The sequence below is a fragment of the Phascolarctos cinereus genome, unplaced genomic scaffold (genome assembly GCF_003287225.1).
Source record: "Phascolarctos cinereus isolate Bilbo 61053 unplaced genomic scaffold, phaCin_HiC Scaffold_3;HRSCAF=262, whole genome shotgun sequence".
Classification (NCBI taxonomy): domain Eukaryota; kingdom Metazoa; phylum Chordata; class Mammalia; order Diprotodontia; family Phascolarctidae; genus Phascolarctos; species Phascolarctos cinereus.
The window spans coordinates 30817483-30843068 of NW_027555736.1; the positions used below are offsets into that span (position 1 = coordinate 30817483).

General features: G+C 48.9%; 1 protein-coding gene across 1 annotated transcript; it reads left to right on the forward strand.

Annotated features, from left to right (window-relative positions):
- Positions 1-22973, forward strand: SUPV3L1 (Suv3 like RNA helicase). Its single transcript, XM_020975173.2, has 15 exons — positions 1-307; positions 8935-9012; positions 10398-10505; positions 11298-11412; positions 12945-13113; positions 13642-13753; positions 14632-14709; positions 14918-15009; positions 16907-17087; positions 17584-17677; positions 18244-18463; positions 19891-19971; positions 20349-20525; positions 20870-21018; positions 22157-22973. The coding sequence occupies exons 1-15, from the start codon at positions 31-33 to the stop codon at positions 22563-22565; spliced, it is 2340 nt and encodes a 779-aa protein (XP_020830832.1). The 5' UTR covers positions 1-30; the 3' UTR covers positions 22566-22973.
- The last annotated feature ends 2613 nt before the right edge of the window (positions 22974-25586 follow it).

Consider the following 25586-nt stretch of genomic DNA (forward strand, 5'->3'; position numbering starts at 1 on the left):
GAAGAGGGCTCCTTTCGAGACTGAGTGTCCATGTCGCTGCAGCGGTGCGCGCTCCGCTGGGCCTGGCTCCCGGCCCGGGTGGGCGCCGCTCTGCGGCCGGGCCGGGAGCCGGGGCCTCGGGCGCTGGGCCGGGCTGCCGCCGGGGCCTGGTCCTCCTCCTCCTCTTCCTCTTCTTCCTCCTCCTCCTCGTCCTCGGGCGGCTCCAAGGCTCCGAACACGTCCCTCTACGTCCCGCTGCCCGTGAAGCCGCTCGGACCCAGTGCCGCGGGGGACGTGGGGGCCGAGCTTACGCGGCCGCTCAACAAAGGTTAGTCCCGGGCCCGCCAAGCCTTCCCCGCCTTTCCGGGTGCCTCAGTTTCCTTGTCTTCCCGGGGGACGGGGACCCGGTTTTCCATCCTTCTGGGGTCGCGTTTACTTAACCGCTCCGGGCCTCAGTTTCCCCACCTGCAACAACCCTAGAACCCATAAGCCCAGGTCTTCTGACTCCAAACTCTTCCGCCCCCAACCCCCGGTTCTGCTTCTGTCCCCCGCCCACCACCCCTGCCATCGCGCTGTGTGGGGCAAGTTTTTCATTTGTCTGGCCTTAGTTTCTCGAATTGTAAAGCGAGAGATTGGACCAGATGGTTGGATAGGTAGAGCATACATTAAGCCTTACTGTGTGTGAGGCTCTTTGTTAAGCTGTTGGGGTCACTGTCTCCCCGTTAGACTGGGAGCCCCTCGAAGGCAGGGTCCGCGGGGGGTTTGCTTTTGTGGCTTCTCTTTGTGTCCCCGGCTCTTAGCTCCGTCCTTGGCACGTAGTAGGTGCTTGCCGGACGTTTGTGGAGCTTTTAAACGCTGGGCAGGAGGGTGCTGGGGCGGGGGGCTGGGAGGGGGCAGAGCCCCCCACGTCTGTGCCTGTGGCGGAGTCTCGGCGTGGGAGTGGAACATTGGGGTCTGACCTTGGGCTTGAGCTCCCCGGCGGGGGGACCCTGAGCATGCCAGGGGAAACTGAGGCCCGGGCAGGGCGGAGCTGGGCACCTCTCCCCAGGTAAACACCCGCGGAGAGACGCCCACCAGGAAGCTGTGCCTCTGCAGGTGAGCTCCTTCCCGAGCTTCTATTCCCCCATATGTAAAATGGAAATTAACCACAACCTTAACATTGATCTCAGAGTTTTTGTATAAAAATTGAGGGGTGTGTGTATGCATATATATATGTATGTGTACATATACCTACGCGTACACACCCCCTTGAAAATGTGATTTTGGAAATACTGGTAGAACTGGGCTGTGCTCCAGGCTAGGTTTCTCTTGGTCTCTCTCCACTTCATCCCTCAGAATCCCAGTTTCTTCTGAACGGCATCATTCCCCTCCCACCCTCCAAATAACCTCACAGGCTTTATATCTAGAAGGGACCAGTCTGTCATTTTGCAGATGAGGAAGCTGAGGCCAAAAGAAATTACTTGCTCCAGGTCACACAGTTGGAAATACTGAGATTTGAACCCAGGACTTGTAACTCTCAAGTTCAGTGCATTTGCCACTGTACCAAAGTGTCTCTGAATAGTAATAATAGCAAACATTTGCATGGCACTTTAAGGTTTGCAAAGTTCTTTCAATAGCATTATTTGCTACAACAGCCACAGGAGGTAAGGGCTTTATCTCCATTTTATGGATGAGGAAATTGAGGCTGAGAAAAGTGAAGTGGTTTTCCCAGGATCACACAGCTAGTAAGTGTCTGAGGCAGAAGGGCAGTCTTCCATGTGGTTATTGCACCACCAGCTGTCTCTTTAAATATGTGTGTGTGGAGAGGTGAAAGGGGAGAAATCCTGCACTGGAATACTGACATGGATTAGTGTGAAGGCCGTTTCCAGTTCTAAACCAAAACATGTATTATCCTTAGGATAGGACCCTCCTCTGGAGATGCTGTGTTATCCCCTCAGGTGGACAGTTGGGGGTTCAGGGGGACCAAGAGGTGATGGAAAGTTAGTTCTGTGACATCTTTTGTTTTTTCAGTCAGGGAGGTGACTAGGATTTTCTGGCCAGAAGAACATGATGGTGAGGGTATCAGGCACTCCGTGAGGTGAGGTTGCACTAGATGCTACTAAGGGAGAAAATGAGGAACTGACAAGAGAATTGTTTCCCGACACCTTGTTTCTGCCAATGCAGGCATTCCCAGCTTACCTGTAGGGACCTTATTTAGGAGTGGCTGGGTGACCTCAGAGATGCCACTTCTCTCCCAGCTCCTGCAGGTCAGATTTTCCTCTTCTTGTACTTGGCATCCTCTGAGCCTTGGCCTCCATCCCTCATCTCTTCTCCAAGATCAGTCAGTCAGTAAGATCAAGTATTTAAGTGCCTACTGTGTGCCGGGGATGCAAATGGAATGAATGGAAACCATTCTCACCAACAGCTTACATCTTAATGTGGAAGATAGCGGGGACATATGAGTGTTTGAAATAAAGTAACAGCTCATGAGTTGTTAATACCAGGCAGCTGAGAGAGGGCACAAGCTTAGTGGCTCAGGAGAGGGTGTGTTTGAGCTGCTTCTTGGAGGAAGTGAGGGAAGCATGCTCTGGGGCCAGGGAGGAGGCCAAAGTGAGATTGGGACCCACAGTGAGGATGGAAAGAGCCATGGGGTGAGGTGGAGAAGAACCTGTAAAGCTCACTGGGAGTTTGTTTTATTCTGGGGCAGCCAAGGGCATCCTCTCTGGCTGCCCCTTGCCCTTGTCTAGACCACTCTCCCTCCTCTGCTCCAACTCCTGGTCTCCCAGGCTTCCTGTAAGTCTCAACTAAAATCCTACCTTCTATAGGAAGCCTTCCCCAGCTCCTCTTAATTCTAGTGCCTTCTCTGTGTTGATTATTTCCTATTTATCCTATATATAGTTTGTATATATTTGTTTGCATGTTCTCTCTTCCTAATATTAGACTGTAAGCTCCTTGAGGGCAGGACTGCCTTTTGTTTCTTTTTTTATTTCTGCTCTTAGCAGCAAAGTGCCTGGTTGTTAGTAGGCACTTAATGATTATTGATTGATAAGAAACTGCTGGAATTTGAGTAGGGCAGTGACATGGTCAGATCTGTGCTTAAGGAAGACCACTTTGGCCCCTGGGTATTAGGAAGGACTGAAGAGGCAAGAGATCAGTTATGAGGGACAAAAGACAGCTACAGTTCTTGATTAGGGAAAAAGAGAAGGAAGAGAGAGGAAAAAAGCAGTACTTCAGGGGTCAGGGGACCTGGCTTCAAATCTGGCTATGGACACTGGCCCCTTGGACCTCACCTTCCTCTATGAAGTGCAAAGGTTGGGTTTGGTGACCTGAAGTCGCTTCCAAGCTCTACATCTGTGACCCTAAGTAGACTTTGCCCATCACTTTTTAAAAACTGTTTTTCCCAATTGACAAGCATTTTAATTTCTTCCTCTCCCACCTCCCCTCCCCCCAGTTGAACAAAAAGAAAACCCAAACCCTTGTAACAAGTGTATGCAAACACAGCACCCCATGACTGGCCTTGTCCCAAAACTTGTATGCCTCTTTCTTTATCTCCAGTCCCTCACCCCTTTGTCCAGAGAGAGCTAAACCTCCTGCTCATCGGTCCTCTTTTGTCCTGGTTCTGCTCACTTCTCTCTGAATCGGTTCAGACAAGCCCTTCCAGGGTTCTCTGAGACTGGCTTTTCCCGTGGGCACCCTCGTGGTGCACAGTTCTCAGCCACTACAAAAAGAGCTGCCATCGCTCCCCCTGTGCACACTCACGTCCGTCTCTTCTTTGGCCTCTTTGGGGTGCTCCACACTTTGCTGTGAGTACCGTTGGGGCTGCTTCTTAGGGCTGTGGACCCTCAAACATCCTCAGTCTCCATTGCCTCATCTTCTTGCCGGGGGCAGGGTCTTACTCCAGTGAAGGGTTCCCAGGAGACTCCCTAAGGTCCCGTGTAACTCTAGAAATAAGAGATGATTGCAATCCTGGATTGGTGCACCTACAATTCCACCATTATCACTGAGGTGAAAAAGACCATCTTTACTTTGTGTTTCTAAGTGTACGTGGTTCATTTTCTGTCCGTATCCCCAGTGCCTAACACAGCTCCTGGGATGTAGTAGGCACAAGTGCTATGGACGGAGGAGAGCCGGCAGGTCAGAGGAGGGAGGCCCCAAGGAGACCAAGTTCCAGCCCAAGGCTGCTGGGGCTTGCAGCTTAGGTCCCCTTGTAAGTAGCTCGGGGGCCCTGTGCACCCGCGAGGCACGATGCTGCAAAGGACTTCACCTTTCCCCCAACCGAATTGTAAACCGCTTCTGTTTTGTCTTTTGTCTTATCCCTTGCGCAGCGCCGGGCACACGGTAGGTCCTTAGTGGTCATTGGAGCGGAACACGCATCATGAAATGCCTTACGTACTTTGTGTCTCTTGGGGCCAGGGATCCAAAAACAGAACGTGAGAGTCGTCAAAGGGGCCTAGATTCACGATCCCCACGGTTCTGAAACACGAGAGGTTTAATGACTTATCCAATAGGATGTGATTGGGGGTAGGGCATCGTCCAAGCCCTTGTGCCTCCTGCTTCACGCTCCCTCTGACTCCACCTAGATTTCTTCTTAGTGGCTCCTGTTGGTCACGGCAGGAGAGCACAGAGGTCTTATCACCTGATGCCTCTTTACCCCTTCAGGGTAAACCGTGTGCAAGTTGTACTCTGTTAGAGGAGCAGGGAACCCCAGCCACTCCTTAGGGCTAGTGCTGCCTTCGCTTCTGGCACCCAGGAGGAAGCCCCCACCCCCAGGATTGTGATGGCTTACTGGCTTTAAAAAAAAAGAAACACCAAAAAGGGCCTTTATTAAGTACCTGCTGTGTGCCGCACCCTGTGGGAAGCATTGGGAATACAAAAGAAAAGTAAGAGACAGCCGATCTGAAAACAGCCCTGTTACCGACAAGATCCATGCTGGGTTAATTGGAGGCAATCTCCTAAGGAAGGCCCAATGTGGAGGGTTCAATTGTAGGCCCATTGTGGGGGATGACCAGGTTGCCTTTTCCTACTTTAGATTCTGAGGCGGGCACTGGATAGGAGCAGGACTCTCCAGTAGTCCTAGTTGGGGGTGGGGTGGGGTTTGAACCCAGGTCTCCCCTCCCTGAGCTGCTGGCACATGCCTGGCCTGCCAGGCCCTGACTGCTGCTGGGCACAGATGGGCACAGGAGTAAATGCATGCAAAGGAATTTCCGTGAGTCAGCTTCCCTTTGCCAAGGGGCAGTTCTCCACGTGAGCCTTGGCTTCTTCCACTTTTTAGCTCATGTGACATTTCCCAGCCCGCCTCTTCACCAGCTGTGCCCCCTGCCTGCACTGCTGTCCCTTCTCTTGGCTTCCCTCCAGACGCACCTCAGATCCCCTGAGACCGCCCCTGAGGGCATTGAGCACCCAGTGATTTTGGCCCTTGCTTCACCCGAGAGTAAACACACTTCCTAAAAACCTTGTTGATGGATTGAATAATCAGTGAAGTGACACTTTTAAGTCACTTTGGGTTCTTTGTCCACTTAAATTAAGAAAACTTATCTTCCTCAGAATAATGGGTTGTGAACTTACATCCACAGTCCCCCACTGAAGTCAGCATCAGGAAGGTTCATAACTAGTTAGTAGCTGTGACGCCCAGTCTTGTTTGGATTCAGTCTGAATTAATCACTTGTTATTTTTAATGAGCGGTCATTATGTCCTGGATTCAGTTCATTCAAATGTGAACAGTGAAACAAAGCTTCTTTTTTAATTAACAGCGTTAAAACTCTGTGTGCGTGTGCGTCTGCTTGTTGAGTGTGTGCCCCGTTGGTGGTTTTTTTTGGTGCTAGCATTTCTCTTACACGCTTTCTTTAGAGCTCACAGAGCATCAGTTACATCCCTCCAAAGAATGTGAATCCCAGCGTGGAGCGTAAAGAAGTTGAGATCGTCCTTTAGGCTGGTCATCAGCCTCCCTTTGCTCTCTTCAGTGATTCTTTCCACTTGATTACTAAATGAAATATCCCGTGATGTTCAGCGGGCAAGAGAAGAAAACAGCCGAACCACGTGCTGAGGAACATATACATTCTCTGTGTGGCCCTTTGAGGGCTGAAGGAATTGGGGAAAGGGGGGACATCCATGGGCTGGAGATGGAGGGAAGGGCCAGACAGACTAAGCAGACAGACTCGGCCAGGGGCAGAGGTTTCTGACTTGAGGGAGTGGGAGGCACCACAGGTAGATTCTTTTTGTTTGTTTTTTTTGATTTGCTAGGCAGTGGGGTTAAGTGACTTGGGAAGAGTCAGCAACTAAGTGAGTGTTACGTGTCTGAGGCTAGATTTGAACTCAGGTCGTCCTGACTCCAAGGCCCACAGGTAGATTCTTAAGCCCATTCCAGATCCATTCTGGGCAGTATGGTAGGAAGAATAGCCAGTGTGAGCTGTGCAGGTTGCTTGGAAGGGTTGGTGTGGGGGGAGAGCTGCGTGATATATGTGCTTCCTTGTAATAATTGTATGGCAGAGCTGAGGTAGTGACCCTGAGAATGAAGAAGCAAGGCTAAATCTCAGCACCCCCCCCGGAAGAGAAAAAGCCATATATGTTAGAGAGGAAAGGGTCAGAATCAAGTTCCTGGTTGATGTTAAGGGGCATTGCTTTTTTGTAAGATGGCACTGCTGAGGAGGCTAAAAATAGCCCTGCTACTTTCTTTTAGAATCAAATCCCTCTTAACCTTGTTTATGTTTTGAGTTTGAGAAGAGACAATGTTCCTATATTAAGGCTGTTTTTGTAAAATAGTTTTTATTTTTATTTTAAAATTTATTTATTTATTTTTAGTTTTCAACATTTACTTCCTTAAGATTTTGAGTTCTAAATTTTCTCTCCTCCCCTCCCCAAGACAGCGTGCAATCTAATCTAGGCTCTACTTATACATTCCTATTAAATATATTTTCACATTAGTCATGTTGTAAAGAAGAACTAGAACCAATGGGGGAAACCACGAGAAAGAAGGGGGAAAAAAGGAGAGCAAATCGTCTGCTTGGATTTGCATTCAGACCATGTAGTTCTTTCTCTGGACGGGGACAGCATTTTCCATCATGAGCCTTTTGGAGGTGTCTTAGATCCTTGCATTGCTGAGAAGGGCTAACTAAGTCTGTCAATGTTAGTCATCGCACAGTGTGGCTGTTGCTGTGTATGGTGTTCGTTCTCCTGGTTCTGCTCACTTCACTCAGCATCAGTCCATACAAGTCTTTCCAGGTTTTTCTGACAGCGTCCTGCTCACTATTTCTCATAGCACAGTAGTATTCCATCACAGTCATACACCAACCACAACTTGTTCAGCCATTCCCCAATGGATGGGCATCCCCTCGTTTCCAGTTTTTTGCCACCACAGAAAGAGCTGTGTAAATACTTTTGTACAGTAGTTTTTAATTTTTTAATTAGACATTTATTTTTTGTATCCCCTCAATTGAACAAAAACAACAAAACCCTCCTGACAGATGTCCATTACTTTCACATTTCATAATGTGTTTAGCCATCCCGTGGGGAATGGGCACCCCACCGAGTTCTCAGAGGTAGTGTAAGAATATCGTTGCTGCTTGACCAATTACTGCCAGTCTGTGAGAGCCGGAGTGGGGAAGCTGGTAGGTAGCCTCGGAGCGGGGGCATGGAGAAGTTCTCCTTGATTGGCTAATGTATCTTTAAGCCTTTGTGATAGCAGAGGCTACCAGTGGTACCTCAAATGAGTTAGCAGTCATTTAATTAAGGATACTGCGGTGCTTCTGATATATTTGGGAGAAAAAGAATTACATTGTAAATTAGGAGTATATAAATTTATTTTTGCAGTATAGAATACAATTTTTGGTTCAGGATTGAGACCATATTACTTCTCACCATGTCTTAAGTTTTATTGATATATTTTGTTACATTACCTAAATTATATTTTAAAATTTGCAAGCATTTATTATCTTTTTTTTTTCTTTTTGGTGAGGCTGTCTGTGTTAAGTAACTTGCCCAAGTTGTGTGGGGCTGGATTTGAGCACAGGTCCTCCTGACTCCAAGGCCAGAGCTCTATCCAGTGCACCACCTACCTAGCTGCCCCTAAGTATTTATTATCTTACTGCAATCAAATAGTTTTGTTTTTTTTTTTTAAGCTCTCACAATAGGCTAGCAAAGCAAATTCCCACATCGGCCATTACATTACCAGAATTTCCCCTTGTTATCCTCTCTTACCCCTTCCCAGAAACTCATCCCATATAACAGAATATATTTTTTAAAAGAAAAAGAGGTAGAGAAACAATACTTAGCAAAACCAATTACTACTTTGAGAAACATCTAAGATATATATGTGTAGCATTCCATACTTGTGGACCTCTGGAGTCCTTTACAAAGGAGTAGGAGGCATATTCTTTGCAGCCATGCTTGTTTTTTATAATTTTGCATCATTTACTTTTTAAGAAATTAATTTATAGATAACTTTGTTTTTTTGTTAAAGTTTCTCCAAATATTCCTCCCTCTGCCCCCCACCCCCACCCCATAGCAATCCCATTGGACAAATAATTTCTTAAGGGGAAAAAAAAGAGAAAACAGTGAGCAGAGCCAAGTCTGAAAGCCAAGTTGTGCTTCGCTTGGGCGGGCTGCCTCTGTTTCATCACAGTAATCTGACCCGTCTGCTTCACTCTCCATCTGTCTGCGCTTTCTCTGCCTCCCTACATTCGTCATGTTCCTTGTCTCTTCCAGCTCAGTGATGTCGTTCCATTCTTGTTGCATGGTTTCTTCAGCCATTCCCCAAAGGACACTGGCTCGGTTTCTAGCTCTTTGCTACTAGGAGCCACACAGCTGTAAACATTTTGGCTTGTATGAGGAACTTTCTTTTGACCAATGACCCCCTCGGGATTATAGGCCTAGTAATGGAATCTCTTGAGTCAGAGGGTATGGGCATCTATTGGTATATCCCAAGGAAAATGTGTCAAATGGTAAATAACAAAATTTAATCTGTTTTTATCTTTCTTGCAGCTGAAGTCAGGAAAGTCTTAGACAAATTTTACAAGAGGAAAGAAATACAGAAACTGGGCACCGATTATGGTCTGGACGGTAAGGCAGGCTGCTCACTGTGTAATAGAGACATAGAGTAAACCTTTCTGCTTCTGGAGCAGCCCACACCAGGGGGGATTGAATAAACAAGTCTTGTGACCTGTGGACACATTGAGTAAAGGGGAGGAAATGGGGAGGTCACCTTGATGGGGCTGGACTGCTCAGCCATGTGTTAGTGAGAAGAGTCCTAGCCTTGGAACCAGCGTGGGCTGTGGGGCTTACAGGCACTCAGGCTTTGTTTGTTTGTAAATTCAGTTTGATTTTATTTGTAGCTCCAAATTCTCTTCTTCCTCCTCCCCTCTATTGAGAAAGCAAGGAAAACAAAACCTGTTATAAACATGTAGGGTCAAGCAAAACGTGTTCCCTCCTTTGCCAGAACTCTTGGGGTTTTGTGAGCCTCGGTTTCCTCACTTGAGAAATGAGACCCCTGGACCAAGTGACTTCTGAGGTCTGTTTCGCTTCTTACATTCTCTGATGCTCCGTTTTACATAAACCAAGGGAAGCATAAGCTGGTTGGTTCTACTCTAAACTCATGATTTTTATGGAGTGAGTTAGCACCAAGATCAGCTAGGTGGCGCCAGAGTGCACAGAGAACCGGTCCTGGAGTTAGGAAGACTTGAATTCAAATGTGGTTGCAGGTGCTACTTGGGTGACCCTGGGCAAGTCACCTAACTCTGTTAGCCTCAGTTTTTGCATCTATAAAATGAGCTGGAGAAGGAAATGGCAAACTACTCCAGTCTCTTTGCCAGGAAAATCCCAAATGGGATTACAAAGAGTCAAACACGACTGAAAGCAATTGAAAAAGAAGGTAACTTCAGAAAATATGGGTTTCTAGAAAAAAAATGGCAACAAGCAGTTGTCCAGGGCTGGGAGTTAGACTCTCATCCATTTAGTAATGCCAGGACTCAAGATGCAGGCTTCCTTTCTATTCCGTTATATGAGTGGATTGTATTAGAATCCATAAAAATGTGACAGAATTATAGCAAAGACTCATTACTATCATTCAGGGCTTCTCTACCTGTCCTTTGAAAAAAATTCCACTTTCTGAAATGATTTCTTTTTAAGTCATGTTATGTCCGATGGGACTGTCACTGTTTTCTGCTCTTGAGGAGGCCAGTTTGCAAGAAGAGCTAAGTCCTTTGGTCTGGCCATGTCTCAGTTGTATTTGGGAAAGAGTTCTGAAATACTTTCTAAGTTTTCTGGGTCATATTCTCTTATGAAGCATCCTTTGTTTATCTGCAGGTATGAGATGTGAGTTGAGATTGCTTCAGGTTTTTTTTAATCAGAATTTAGCACAAACAAAATTTTTTGCGGGATCAAGGTGTTTTGTTTTTTGTTTTTAAATGTAAAATTCACTTCCTTATTTTGATTTCTATGTTTCACAGCCCGTCTCTTCCATCAAGCTTTCATCAGTTTTAGAAATTATATCTTGCAGTCTCAATCCTTGGATGTGGACATTCACATCACACTGAATGATATCTGCTTCAGTGCAGGCAAGTAGATGGGGGGGAGGGGCAGTTAGCTCTGCACAGGCTCAGGCCTGTACTTTCCCTCCCAGCACTCCCCCTACCCCCTTTCCCTGCTCCTTGTATACTTTTCTCCAAGAGTCCTGTTTGTTTTGGTTTAGGCATCAATAACTCCTTCGGGAAATGGTTCAATTTTTACTTAATGGCTTAGAAATTAAACTTGGGAGGAGTCTATAATTTTTAAAATTACCACCTTGAGGGGCAGTCACTAAATAACCCCCCACTGTGTCTTAGTTGAAAATGAGGATTCCTGAGATAGGTTCCCCAGCTTAGCCCCTCTGGTCCTTTGGGGCAGCCCCCAGCATACAAGAAAAGCCAGCTTACCTTTGGGTGGGGCACCAGCAGGGCTGGAGGCTCAGAGCAGTAGTTTCTTACAGGGGATTAATTTGTCTTTATGATGGATCTTAGATGGATCTCTTGCTGATCTTAGAGTCTTGGGTAAACTTACCTTTCTTTGCACTGGCATTTCTAGTGAGATAAACACAGGTTTTCTCTGAATAGTGCATCTCCTAATAACTTAAAACCACTTAATTTTACTCTTATCCCCTTAAATCTCTTAGTTTCTGTACCTGAACGATTCTATTGGCATATACTCACTTGAGAAGAAACAGTGTGGGACCGCAAGACAGGGTCCGAGGAGCCTCTCGTCCTTAGATCCTTCCTCTTTCTGCCTGAGAACCTTTCCCTAACTAAGAACAGTCAGGAGCAGTCTCTGTGTCAGCTTTGACCCTTTTGCTGACCTTGATTCTTGTCCCACAGCTCATGTGGACGATCTTTTCCCATTCTTCATGAGACATGCAAAGAAGATGTTCCCGATGCTGGCTTGTAAGGATGATCTCCGTAAAATCAGCGACTTACGCCTTCCACCCAACTGGTCAGTTGTTTTATGTGCTCTTGTAGTCCTGGAGGTGAAGGGTGACTGGTGTCTTGGTCTTGAGATTTAAAGATTAGCAGTTGTTTTCTCCCAAAAAAGCACAAACCTGTAAGGTGAACCCATCTATAGGACTGCTAACAATGCTCAGGCCCTGCAAACTTGTTGTGTTCTGTTCAGTTTTTAGAATGTTTCTTACCCCTGACAGCCTGTGTTCCAGGTGCTGGGAATACAAAGATGGAGTAATCCATCCTGAAGGAGGGTGTAATGAATTAGGGAGGGGATGAGCAGCCTCTGTGCTGGGCACTAGGGATGTGGAGAGGAAGCAAGACACGCTGTGCTCTCAGAGAGCTCATGGGGGGAGCTTTCCTTCTCGTGGGGAAAGACGGTCCATGTGCTAGGAAGAACCGATGCCGGGCATGTGACAGCCGTGGCAGCTGCCGTGGCCCTGTGACCACCCATCTGTCTGTCAGGATTCTAGTGGGCGACTCGAGGGGCTGAAGAGACCTGGGCCATCATTGGGAAGCAGAGGGTGGGCGCTTTCTGGGGAAGGGCATGTCCGTGATCTGGCTGGCTTGGTGCCCTCTCAGCTAGTGTGTTAGAGGAGATAAGAAATAGACACTCAGGATGACGACGATGACGATGATTGCAGTCATGATAACACACTACAATATGATCTTTGTGAAGGAGAGCTCCAAGCAAAATAGCACGGAGAGCTCAGGTTATTTTTGTCTCTGTTTTCTCCCGTACTAGACTGTAAGGTCCATTGAGGGAGGGAGGGGCCGAGTCTTGTCTAAATTCGATCTTCTCCCCAGTGTCTGGTGGAGTCGCTGTTTGGTACCTTTGTGAGGTGCTGTGCATCGCTTAGTGGGTTGTGCTGAGTGAATTCAGTAAATTCTGTCTGGGGACAAGTGAGGAGACAAGTTGTTGACGAAGGAGGCGGCCCCAGATCTGGTCCCGAACTGGGCATGAAGAGCAACATGGAGGTGGTAGGTTGAGTGTAGGGGAGCGGCGGGAGCAGCGAAGGGGCGTGTTGTGAGCTGAGCCTCCCGGCGGCCCAGAGCCAGTGGCTGGAGGCCCGGGCCATGAGTCAGCAATAGCCTCAGCCCATAGCTGTAGTGGAAGGAGAGAGAGAGAGAGAGAGAGAGAGAGAGAGAGAGAGAGAGAGAGAGAGAGAGAGAGAGAGGGAGTGTGTGTGTGTGTGTGTGTGTGTGTATGTACACATGTTGTCTCCTCTGTTAGACTGAAAATTCCTTGGGATCAGGTTTGATTGTTGTTTGTTTTTGTCTTTTGTATCTGCAGCACCTTATAAGTATTTATCTCCCTGTTAGTAGATTAATTGGGTTTTATTGACTAGAAGCCAGGAAGTAGAGCTGTTTTTGTCATAACCTATTACTTTGGGATAATAGCAGTCTCGTTTTCCAGAGGAGCTGCCTTGTAAATGTTCAGAGTCTGCCACGTTTGGGATTTTCCCAGGTCACAGGCTGGGGTTAAAAGTTGCTCGCGTTAAACCGTTTCCGTTCCTTCTTTTCTAGGTACCCAGAAGCCAGATCGTTTCGGCGGAAGATAGTGTTCCATGCTGGCCCTACCAACAGTGGGAAAACCTACCATGCCATCCAGAGCTACTTGGCTGCCAAGTCAGGGGTTTACTGCGGCCCTTTGAAGCTGCTGGCCCACGAGATCTTCGAAAAGAGTAATAATGCTGTCAGTATGTCAGCAGCTGTTCCCTTCCCTTCTTGTCACAGAGATGCCTGGGGGCAAGGAGGGGAGGGAGCCCTCTGTGGCCGCCATCTTTGCATTTGGCCACTGCCTGGCTTGGACGGACTGATTGGTGGCTTAGGGTTCTCCCTGTGGAGCTGCCATTACTTGGGTTGGCCTTGGCTGTCCAGATAAGCCCTAGAATTCTCCTTCTTCCTCCTCTCCTTATTACATGGTTCTGAAGGGGCTGGGGTCGCTTGTTGGTAAGAGGCCTGGGCATTTGAGAAATTAACTCTTTTCATTCTTCCATCCCTTGGGTTTACTAAAACTCCACCTTGAGGGGCTATGTTTGGAAATCCGTTTCAAGCCCTCTCTGGCTCAGCCAATTGTCTAACAATTGTACGTTGTTACATTAGGGTGAATCTTACCACGTTAGAGAAAAGTCCAGATGTGTTTAGTAATTGGTTTTTTTTTTTAAAGATGTATATGCTGCTGTTTTCAAGGTAGAAATTAATTTTCTTTTCATTACCATAGGGTGTGTTATGTGACTTGGTAACGGGGGAAGAACGGGTGGTGGCAGACCCAGATGGAAAACCAGCTGCCCACGTCGCCTGCACTGTTGAGATGTGCAGTGTCACGTCCCCTTGTAGGTACCAGTGAGTTTGGCTTACTTGGGGCTTTGGATTCTAGCACTAGGTTTCTAGTTTGCCTCTAGAGGCCCTGGGAGTGTAAGATCTTTTTCACTTGTCCCCTCCAATCTGTGCGTGGGATTGGGGCTCAGTGGTGAGGTGAAAGGAGCACTGCGTTGGGTGTCTGTCCTCCGGAGGCCTGAGTCCTGGCCCTGGTACGTGCTTGACCTGCAGTCTCAGGAAGGGACTTCATCTCTGAGCCTCGGTTTATTTATCTGCATATTGGGATAGCAGCACTTATAAACCTACCACAGGATTACTCTGAGGAAAGTGCTTCATAATCCTTAAAGTGCCCCATAGCCAAATTGGTGTCAGTTGTTAGTTAAAGGAAGAAGGTGTGTTTGGTGAAACTGCCAGGGGAACACCTTGAGGGAAATGCCCCAAGTAGGAAGCCTGGCAGCTTGGAAGGAGAGGATGTGAGCTGTGTGCAATGGGACAGGGGGCATGGACCCCGCCCCTGCTGGATGAGTAGGGGGCAGGGTGAGCTCCAAGGCGTGCTCTGAAGGCATCACTGCCCACCCGGGCTGGAGGTGCGCAGGCCTCATCTCGTGGGGGACCGTGGTGACTTGCCCCATGTCTAGGACTGTAGGGGCCTCCACTAGAGCTTCTTCAGGGAAGCCCTGAGCCACCCAGCCTGGGGACAGCAGAGGATGACCTCATTGGAAACCAAATATTGCTTTGGGTCAGTTATGGGGGAGCAGCCCCCAAAAGGTGAGGAAGGGAGTGTTTGCTATAGGTTTCCTCCGATAAAGCAGCAGGAGTGCATTTATTGTCCTTGGTACGTGATGATGTCTCACTGCTCCACTGAACGCTGACCGTGGCTTCTTCTTTTAAGATGACGTAGCCGTGATTGATGAAATTCAGATGATTAAAGATCCGGGCAGAGGATGGGCCTGGACCAGAGCACTCCTGGGTTGGTATTTCAGTGTTTCCCTTTGGGTCTTGGGGCATCGGGCCTGAGCTGCTGCTCCTCCCCTCCTCCTCCTCCTCCCTTCTCTTTCTTCTCCCCTCCCCCTCCCCATCTTTTTCAGGGGATCCTGGAGGCTCTGACTCTCCAGACCAAGTCACTTGGGCTGTTTTGTTCTGTGTGTTCCAGTTACCCTTTCCTTTTACCCTCCCAGGACTCTGTGCGGAAGAAATCCATTTGTGTGGAGAAGCTGCTGCTATTGATATTGTGACGGAGCTGATGTATACCACGGGAGAGGAAGTGGAGGTAATGGGTGTCTTCTGTGGTCCTTCTTTCCACGTGGCTTGTCACATTAGTATAGGAGAGGCAGGGTGGTACAGTGGGTAGAGCCATCCTTGGTCAGGAAGATCTGGCTTCCAGTGCTGTCTTTGTGCCCTTGGGCAGGTCTGACCTCTGCCTTTCAGTGCCCCAGGCTGGTGCCTTCTGCCTTGTGCCATCCTTCCTGCCTGCCAGCTATGTAGACTTGCCCTTCTTGCCAGCTCCTCCCTCTCCCTCACCCCACAGAGCCAGGCCACTGCCAGTCTTCCTACCCTGACAGCATGTCTCCTGCCTCTTGACCCATGGCTGCCATGTTACTTTAGTCCCTCAGCCCCTCTTAGCTCCTGAGTCTCTTCCCTTCTGCTCTCTTCTCTGGGTGTTCTGTGAGTGCAGCCTGACCAGGTCACCCCCTCCTCACTAACTCTGGCCTCTAGGATGGGCTCTGGTTGGTGGCTGTTGCTTCTGGCGGTGCAGTTGTGCACCAGGTTGGCGGGTCCTTACACGCTTTTGCTTTCCAGAGTAGCTAGACCGTTCCATAGGTCTGCCAGCCAAGGACCAGTATGCCGGTCTGTGGGTAGTCTCTCCAATACTGACTCTTGCCAGTTGGCTGGCGTGAGATAAATCCATCCTCAGAAGAGTTGTTTTGATTGGCTTTTGCCTTGACTTGTGACTTGGGTGGAGGTAAGAAGGAAAGAAGAGAATGAGAGCCGTCTGTCTTCTTCCCCGCAGAAGGTGTAGATGCTGCCCCACAGGTGTGGGTGTGGTCTGAGGCCTGAGCTGGGGACCCACCTTGTGGGGATTTCTCCCGATTTCTGTCTCTGCCCACAAAAGGGATGGGGATGCTTGTGTCTGTGAAAGAGAGAATAAACGGTCAAGTCTTTGTAGAACACTGAAGTGGCACTGATCAAGTGAGATGGTGATGGTTCTGAACCAGACAAAAAAGTGAGGAGAATTAATCCAGTGCTAAGAACTAGGATGTTTTCATTCTCAAACCATGCTTTAAAATTTTATTTGGGGACTCTGCTGCTTTGGCGGTCCCTCCCCGTGAATGCAGACTGTTGAAAGTTGAGTTCATGGAGGAACCAGACCGTGGAAGCAGAGGGGCTACAGGGGGGCCATAGCATAGGAAGGTGGATGGGCAGCCCTTGGGGTGAGGGGAGGAGGCCACTCCCCCCTCCTGTTAGTACAGATGAAGAGAATGGGAGCCAGACAAGCAGAGCTCCGTTTGAACCCCAGCCCAACTGCACATCCATCGCCTCCTAAGCTCATCCATTTGTGAACAGCAGATGCTGTTTGACTCCAGCTCTCCTGGTGACAAACCCTGGGGTCCAGTCAGTTAGTCCCCGACCTTTTGTTTCTGTTGGCTGCAGAGAGGATGACATGATACTGCTTTAATTTTTGCCTCTGATTGCTTCAGTTTTTAATGTTACTTAGGCAGAATGTGTGTTTTGTATTCCAGACAGGTTTCTAGATTTCCTAAATGTACCTGACCTAAAAGGGGGAAGTGTTGTTCATAGGGAGCCACTGTAGCTGAGCAGGCGTCTGCCATGTAGCTCCTCTGTGGGTGGGGGGCGGGCACCAACCCGTTAGGTGTCTCTGAAAGAGCATTCTTGTTAGATTCAGCCCTGCCTTCAGCAGCTTGGAGGACCCTCCTTCTGGGAGGGGCTTAGGGCTGACCAGATGGTCTCAAGCACCCCTGCCAGCCCTGAGATTCCATGGTTCTAATTCTGGCACAGAAGGAGGACTTGTTAAAGTTTGTGTCAAATCCAGCATTGCTTTAAGTGAAATGAAAAAGTAGGGGCCTTTCTTTTTTTATTGTTGTTAAGCTCGGTTAACTTTGAGAAAGATGTGTGTTGCTTTACCGCCTTTAACACCTTGATCCTAGGTTCGAAACTACAAGCGGTTGACCCCCATCACCGTGTTGGATCGGGCTCTGGAGTCTTTAGATAACCTTCGCCCTGGGGACTGCATCGTCTGTTTTAGCAAGAATGACATTTACTCTGTGAGTCGTCAGATTGAGATTCGGGGCCTGGAGTCGGCTGTAATATATGGCAGTCTCCCCCCTGGTAAGGATGGGTTTTCGTCATCACGAGGTTTGCCTCGTCATGTGTCTGAGATGGGGAGGAGGGACGGTGCTGGCTCATGCTCTGTGGTGGGGAGTGGGAGATGGGGTCTCTCCATGGGAATGATCTGGAATCAGACTTCATTCTGGTAGCTGAGGCTGTTGGTGTGTCTGTATGTTCATTATTGATTATAGAAATGCCCTTAAAATATGGGGTGAGTTTTCTTTGATCTGGTCTGAGCCCTCCCAAGTTGTCCACAGAAGCAGGAGGAAAGAGGGCTTGTCATAAAAGGGAGGGCCAGGAGGGCTTGTTTGGAAGGGAAGAGAGCCAGGGCTTTGGGACGGGTAGGGAGAGGATCAAGGCCTTTGGGAGAAGGGAAATGTTTATGACTGGGAAAGGGGCCAGGAAAGTCTTTGAGGGACGTGAAAATGCTTGGTGTCTGGGAGTGCTTGAGGTGGCCTGGCCCGATCTAACTGTCTTGTGACTGGCGCTGTTTTAGGGACAAAACTTGCCCAGGCGAAAAAGTTTAATGATCCTGATGATCCGTGCAAAATCCTGGTGGCTACCGATGCAATTGGCATGGGGCTGAACTTGTGAGTACTTGGTTGTGAACAAAGGGGAAGTGAATGGTTTTCCATGGGCTATGCAGCCAGCCTGTTGTAGTCCTCTGGGACGAGGCTCCTTACCAGGTAGACCTGAGGTGTTCTGGCTTGTCGCTGACTCTTAGCAGGCACAGAGAGAATGGTAGAACTCTCCTATTAAGGAGGCTCCCCTTCTTATATACCACTGATCCACTGGGGCTGTGGACAAGCCACGTCCCTTATCTTCTGTCAGTTGGCCAACTTTTTTCTTTTTGGACCCTGATATCATGGGGGCCGTGTCCACATTATGAGCGTCACCTTGAGATAGCAGTGTGCGTCTGCCTCGCGGGGATGGTGCAGAAGGCTTTCTTTTGAATTCAGAGGCTGTGGAGTTCCTTAGTAACAACTGGCCACCAGCCTCATCCACGGGGCACTCATAGTCTGGGTGTTCCAAGTCTGTACCTTGAAAGGGACAGAAGGGTCCCAGGTCTCTCTCCCTGTTCTCGTCTTGCAGATGGTGGCTGCACCCTGAGCTGTTGAGGTTACTCTGTGATCTCTCTTGTTTGACTTTGTTGCAGGAGCATAAAAAGAATTATTTTTAACTCTCTCATAAAGCCCAGTATCAATGAGAAGGGGGAGAAGGAAATGGAACCAATCAGCACCTCGCAGGCTCTGCAGATCTCGGGCAGAGCCGGCAGATTCAGCTCCAAGTTTAAGGAAGGGGAGGTTACTACCATGTATCCAGAAGACTTGAAATTACTGAAGGAGATTCTGAATAAGCCCGTGGAGCCTATAGGGGTAAGTTGGCCCAAGCGTGTGCCTGTCCTCACTGCCCTGCTTGGTGAGGTGTCCAGGGCATCGCCACACTACCTAGAATGAAGGCGGTCAAGAGGGCCTCTGGGCTGTGGAGATGGAGCGATCATCAGGCCCGTGTACCGCAGGCCTCTCGAGGAGGAGGTTCCTGTGGCCAGAGACTGTTGACTGGCAGTCACTTGGCCGTCCATCCTGCAGCAAAGGAGAGAGTCCCTTGGGCTTCTGGTCAGGAAGCCTAGCCTTCCTTCTTAGCTCTGCCTAGTCCTCACTGTGTCCTCACTGTGTCACCCTGGACAGGCCTCAGTTTTCTTGTGTGTAAAACAGTATGAATGATACTTGTACTGCACATCTCACAGGCTTGTGGGAGAAAAGTGCGATGATGAGGCTGGAGACTGGGGTGATTGAAGGTAGGAGGTAGGTAGAGGGGGCCTGTCAGGGTCCAAGAGCTGCTCGAAATGATACCTGGAGAAGGGGCAGCAGAGGTCAGTTCTGTCCGTGTTCTCATGTAGTTCTCTGGAGCCATTTGGGACGGACTGACACCTTAAGAGGGCTTCATCTCACTAAGGGAGTGGCTCAGTGTGAGGGCGGTTCAGGAACATGGGCTTCAGAGATGGGAGCTGGCTTTGTGTTTTGTTGAGTGTCGGTGACGCGGGAAGTCCTCTTGGCCAGGCGCCTCATTCGTGTTTCTTGGTAACGTGAGCCTTTACTGCATTGGGTAGAAGCTGCCACAGAAGCAAGCTTACGTCTGCTTGCCTAAGGCCAGGGCGGGCAGCTCTTGCTGTTGAGTCACAGGAGCTGGAAGGGACCTTGGAGGCTGGCCAGTCCCACGTCCTTGCTGGGGCCCCGAGAAGAGGTCACGTGGCGTGAGTGACGAGGCCAGGGCACAGTCTGAGGCTCCTTGGGTCCTTATCCAGAGATCCTTCTGTTCTGTCATGGCTCTGCTTTTCCTTGGTGTGCCTCCTACATTTTCCCCTCCCTTCTTTTTTTCCCTTTTCTCCTGCTTCTTAGACCGTGGGCATTCCGTGGCCCGGTGGGTCAAGCGAAGGGCTGAAGAGGCTGCTGGTCTCCAGTGCTGTGGTCTTTTCCTGTTTCCCTCTGATTTTTCCGTCCCCACTATTGGTCACTGGTCACTGGTCAGCAGTGAGACTTGTAGACGTTTCCTACTCTTGGACCATTTTCTGATAGTCTGCCAGAGTGGTAGAGGCCTTAGGAATGGGGGGAGTGACCCAGAAGTCACTGCAGTGTGAGGGATGTGTTGGGAGCCATTTGGAGGCGCAGTTTCCACTCTGAATATGAAATCTTGAGTCATTTCTGCAAATGTTTATTAGGTGACTGCTGCCTTGTTACAGAAGAGGCTTCTCACGTTCTTTGGTTGATTCATTAATTCTCTCTTTATTTAACCCACCTTAAAGGCAGCTGGCCTTCATCCTACTGCTGACCAGATTGAAATGTTTGCCTACCATCTCCCAGATACGACTCTTGCCAATCTTATCGTAAGTCGACACTGATTTTTAATTTTTTATTTGTGTTACATCTCAACAATAATGTTAAATGTATGGTAGTTACTGGTTCTCATCATGAGTGTGTTTGGGATAGCTGGATTTGCTTTAATTCATTATATAACTTTTTCTAGTGTTGCAGGCTTGGAGGTTCTGTCTTCAAAATATCGCCTTAGGTTTTTTTCTTTTTTCACTAATCATCGGGGACTTTGGAACTAGAGCTGCCTCTCTCAGAATATTTGGGGGGCAGAGAGCTCACATTGCCTGGGGCTGTAGCGAGTGCCTTGTGTGGGCCTGGGTACTCCATCAGTGTAGGGTTTGGGCGCTGCTTGCCTTGACTCGGTGTCGCGTCTTTTTCTGTCCTGTCCTAGGATATCTTTGTGGACTTCTCCCAGGTTGACGGGCAGTATTTTGTCTGCAACATGGATGATTTCAAGTTCTCAGCAGACCTTATCCAGCACATCCCCCTGAGCCTGCGGGTGAGGTACGTGTTCTGCACGGCCCCCATCAACAAGAAGCTGCCGTTTGTCTGCTCTTCCCTGTTACAGGTGAGCCTCCTCCCTCCCCTGTGCTCCTCAGGTCCTTGGGAGGGAGTAGCGTCGGCCTTGGGTCTGAGTGGCGTGGCCTCGAGAGTACTTAGAGCCTTAGAATGGAGGTGGTCAGTGAGCGTCCGGTTGGGGGAGAGGTGAAGTGGGAAAAGGCGCGGAGCCACTCAGGTCTGTAAGCGGCAAGGTCCTTCCTGGCAGGTCAGTGCTAGTGAGGGAGGGTGGCTGCAAGAGCAGATGGAGACTGAGGAGGGGGAGCAAGTTGGGGTGTGGGCACAGTGGTTCCTGGGAGGAAGGCCGTGCAGCCGGCCTCTTCCCCTCTTGAGCCTTTGTCTTTGTGCTCCTAGTTTGCGAGGCAGTTCAGTCGGAATGAGCCACTGACGTTTGCCTGGATACGCCGATACACCAGGTGGCCCTTACAGCCGCCAAAAAACATCAAGGACCTCGTGGAACTGGAAGCCATCCACGACGTTCTGGATCTCTACCTGTGGTTCAGGTAATGGCCGTGTGGCAGCAAGCGCCTCTCCAGTTTGGGGCAAATCGAAAAGCTTTTGGAAACAGCTGGAATCTCTTGTGCTTTAAGGGTGACCGTGATTATTTTCACATTGGTCTCAGAGAAAGCTAATAACAAGTGTCATTATTTCAGTATGAGGTGCCTGAGGACCATCCAGGCTAAGTGACTGAGCTATGTGACACTGGGGCTGGTGGTGTTCAACCTTGGCTTGCCCGACTTTGAGCGCTGTACTCAGCATGCATCTTCACTCGAGTGAAGGCCTGGTCACGTGATCAGAGATTTATAACTGGAAGGCCCTTAGAGGTCTCCCAGTCCAGCCTCCCCTGGGCCTTCTGTCAGCCCATGTCCAACTACCCAGCGAGGGGCTTTTTGAGCAGGTCCCTGGCTCCTGAGGCCAGTGAGACTGCGTGGCCTGACCTCTGGCCACAAGGGAGGAAGCGATGGTGATGGAAAGAGTAAGACGGTGGCCACTGCAGGCTCCGTGGGAGCTTTAGGAGACAACGGAGCAGACGTGGGTCCCCGAGCGTCAGCTGCCCCCTCACCTGTGAGCCTGAGTGTCCTCACCTGTGCAGTGGAGTTAGAATGTCCTCACTCGAGGAGTAGCTGCTGCTCTGGGTTTCATGTCTAAGAAGTAAATGCTTATTGATTGAGGTCATGATACTTACACTGTGGACCTCGTGGAGCTTTTGAGAAGAAACCGCCTTGTGCTCCATGAAGTGCTGGGGAAAATGTCTCTCCTTGCCCTGGTTTTCATCATGAATAGTCTTCATTGTTGCTCTGCCAGGTTGGAGGCCCCGTGGTGGTTGAGAATTTCACCACAGGCCTCAAGAGGAGTCAGCGCTTAGTGTGCCCCGAGCTGATGTGCAGGGGGCTTTTTGTCCTTAGCCCAGGAGGCCCCCAAGCCCAGCCTGGTGCCCTGGCTGTTCCGAGGCAGTCCTTGTGAAGCCTTCCCACCATTAGATAGCTGTTAGGTGGGCACAAAGACCTGGGTTTGAAGTAAGACAGAACGTGGCCGTGTCCACGCGGCAGGCAGCGGCCTCAGGACTGAAGCAACCTTTACCCTGGTCACTCTGGTTGAACCCAGTGTTGGGGCCCCAGTGTAATGCCTTCTTTCTTTCAGCTACCGGTTTGTGGACATGTTCCCCGATGCCAGCCTCATCAGAGACCTCCAGAAAGAACTCGATGGCATCATTCAGAAGGGTGTGCACAACATCACGAGGCTGATTCGCATGTCTGAGTCCCAGCGTATGTTGAACCTGGACAGTTCCCCAGCAGGGAAGCAGGCCCAGCTGCCAGGAGCTGCACAGCCCAGCTCGGGAGGAGCCGTGGAGGCTCCCGAGGCTGAGGGTCTGGCTTCAAAGTCCCTGGCCTCGAAGCTGGTGCGACAAGGGCGGCTCACCCCGCACATGCTGAAGCAGCTGCAGAAAGAGTGGCTGAAGCAGCAGATGGAGGAGGAGAAGGCCAGGGTCGAGGACGGCAGCCACTTAGAGAGCATGAGGAGGAAGAAAAGCAACCCGAAAGCTCACTAGGTTTTAGTACAAAATAAAAACAGCGTCTGTTTTGAAAGCCTTTTCTGGTTCGATTTTGGTACTGGCTGCTCTCCCTTGTGGGTGGGCCCCCGCCTGTGGACAGAGGTCATGGGGCCCCTTCACCCCACGTTGTCTTGGACCATGAGATTTGTCCTGAGTAACAGAGATGTGTGGTATGTATGTCACCGGCCCTGTCTTTAGACCATCGTGTGAACTGTTCTCGTATCCCACAAATCTGCCCACGTTTCCCTGAAACCTTCCCTTTCATCCTCGATTCCAGTGCAGTGACGCTCCGTTATATTCTTAGACCATCATTTGTTCACTGTCCCCTGATGGATGGGCACCCCTTCTTGTCCAGCTTTTTGCTACTACAAAAGGAGCTGCTATAAATACTTTTATACCTACGGATCCTCTTCTTTCGCTTTGGTCTTTCTTGGTATCTCTGGGTCAAAGGGTATGCACAGTTCAGTGACTCGTGGGTCGTAGCTCCAGTTCTCACAATGTCTGGCCCGTGTTCAGCTTAGTGTACCTGCTTTGCTGCAGCTCTTCCAATGATTGTCATTTTCCTTCTTTGCCAGTCTGAAGGGTGGGAGGTGGCGGCTTAGAATTGTTTTAATTTGCATATTTCTAGTTTATTAATGATTTGGAGCATTTTTTCACATGGTTGTTTATCTTGGGTTTCTTCATTTGAAAGCCTCTGAAGCACTGTAAAAGAACATTTCTGTAGCTGGAGGATTATATTAACTGGTCAGTCCTTAAGACCATTACATTGGGTCCCGGTATATTGCTTGTTTAAAGATCCATTTCCGGGACCTCTTCTCCCAGCTTTCTGCCATGTTTTCAGACTATGCTTTGAATACTTTAAAATGAAATCCTGATTAGCAGTATTGTATCCCTCTAGGATCCAAGAAAACTTGGGTTCATCCCTAGTTAAAATCAGAACTGAAAGGCTGTGGTGAAACTGGTCTGATGCAAGGTAGACCTTCAGCGCCTGGGATTCACCTTTCACATGGTGAAGTGATGGGAAGGCCTGCGGGTTTGGGTCCACAAGAGCTAGACTTACCTTCTGGTTGGGTTACTCGCTCCTTGTGGCCGCAAGATGCGAGCTGACCTTTCTGGATGTTGGTGTCTCTAGAGGAGCTCTGTGGGCCATCATCCCCTCCTGGCTCTCAATCCTGCCTGTCAGCTGTTCTCTGCTTTCGGGATGGGCCTCCATGTGCTCTAGAACTGAACTGGCCTTGGTTGGGGTAGACACCATTCCCTTCCTATGGATACCATTCAGTAGTGCAGAGTTCATTGATAAGAGTACGTCATGAATGGTAATATAATGTTTAACTGAGATGACAATCACCAGTCTTCTAACCTTTGCCTTCTGAGGAACTAAGGGCTGAATATGCCTCTGCATGGCATTGAAACATTTGGAAGGGGTGTGGTTCTACCCTTCTGTGTCTGGCCAAACTCCTTAGCCTCTGGAGTTCATGTGGCGTTTCCTCTGCTTTGGAGCATAATAGAAAGTCATCTTCTTCGTCTCTGGAAAATATTTAGAACGGGATTAACCCCCCATCCCATAGAATGACTCTATTGCATTTATTAATTGTGATGAAATGCATTTTTGAAGTAAGGGTTCTTCCAGCCCACTTCCCACTCCACACACTAATTGTTTTAGAGGTGAGGACTCATACTGTGACTTGGGGAAGTCCCTGAAACCTGGGTGTCAAGGGTGTGAGTTGGAGAAGGGGCCATGAGGAAGGGCTTCAACGCAATTGGACAGGTAGCCAAAAAGCTTGGAGAAATAGTTCTTTTGTTGCCCTTGAGTCAAGGAGAAAGAACCACTCCTTAAATCATGAGTTTGCTGAAGTAGGTGAGGGAGGGGGAAAGATGTGCTGGAGGAAGCTGCTTCCCAGCCCAGGAGTTCAAGGTGTGGCTAGGGTCAACAACAGCCATACTTTCTTTTGCTCTTACAAAGAAATTTGCTAATCATTGTAGACTTCTGAGCTGAATTAGTGAAATTCTCCTTCAATCCAGACTGAGGACCAGTCTGATAAAAGGGGGTTGTATTGGTTGGAATATAGGCCACGCCCTTAAAAAGAGCCACCTTTGAAAGGAAAACCATAGAATATGAAGAGTGGTTATACTGATCACCACATCAAGTTCTCTGTGTGTGTGTGTGTGTGTGTGTGTGTGTGTGTATATATATATATATAAAATATATTTTATATATGTTATACTGATCACATCAAGAGATATGTGTGTGTGTATGTATATATATATATATATATACATACACACACACATATATATAGACACACACTTGACTGTGAAAGTTAATGTATATTCAAATTAAAATGCTTTATCCCTTTTTAACACTGCTGTCCTCTTTGGTCTTTGTTACTCAGCGCTGTCCCTTGTCTCTGATCTCCCCGCCTAGAACACACACTCCATTGTTGTTCAAGACAGATTTGGGATGAAGCCCCAGTCGTGTTCTGTGAGGACAGATGACCCTGTGGGTTCTGTACCTGCTGTTTTTGGCATAGGTCCAAAGGGCCTGGAAGTGCTCTCTGGATAATTGTTAGATTCAGTTGGATGGACCAGGAACCTGAGCCCATTTGTCAGTGTGGACAGGTCCTTTCCCTGGCATCATTTGGCTGCATAGACCTGTGCTTATAGGAATGACAAGGCCTGCGGGCTCTGTGTGTCTCAGAAATGCTTAGAAATGCAAAAAGAAACTAAAGGTCTTTCGGGACAGAGACGCACTCGTGGGTTGCAGATACGTGGAATGTTGATCTTCTAGGGTGCTCGTACATAGTCTTCACACCACCTTCCAGCCTTCACAGCGAGTCTTGTTAAGCAATAACAACCCTTTCTCCGTCCTAAGAGGTGAACAGTGAACCACACTTGGGACGTCCTCCTGGTTCCACAGCTTCAGAGGCAGTTGTTTATAAAGTTGGAAGTGCTTGTTAAGGAGGCGCATAATTTCAAACCAGATGCTTTTAAGGAAAATCAGACCGGAGATGAAGTAAT

What these genes read in the sequence shown, in the direction of transcription:
- SUPV3L1 (XM_020975173.2), top strand. Translation starts at nt 31, where the DNA reads ATGTCGCTGCAGCGGTGCGCGCTCCGCTGGGCCTGGCTCCCGGCCCGG. An exon ending in GTGCAGTGTCACGTCCCCTT is followed by an intron (nt 13,754 to 14,631) that starts GTAGGTACCAGT and finishes TCTTCTTTTAAG; the next exon opens with ATGACGTAGCCGTGATTGAT. An exon ending in AGCCCGTGGAGCCTATAGGG is followed by an intron (nt 18,464 to 19,890) that starts GTAAGTTGGCCC and finishes CCCACCTTAAAG; the next exon opens with GCAGCTGGCCTTCATCCTAC.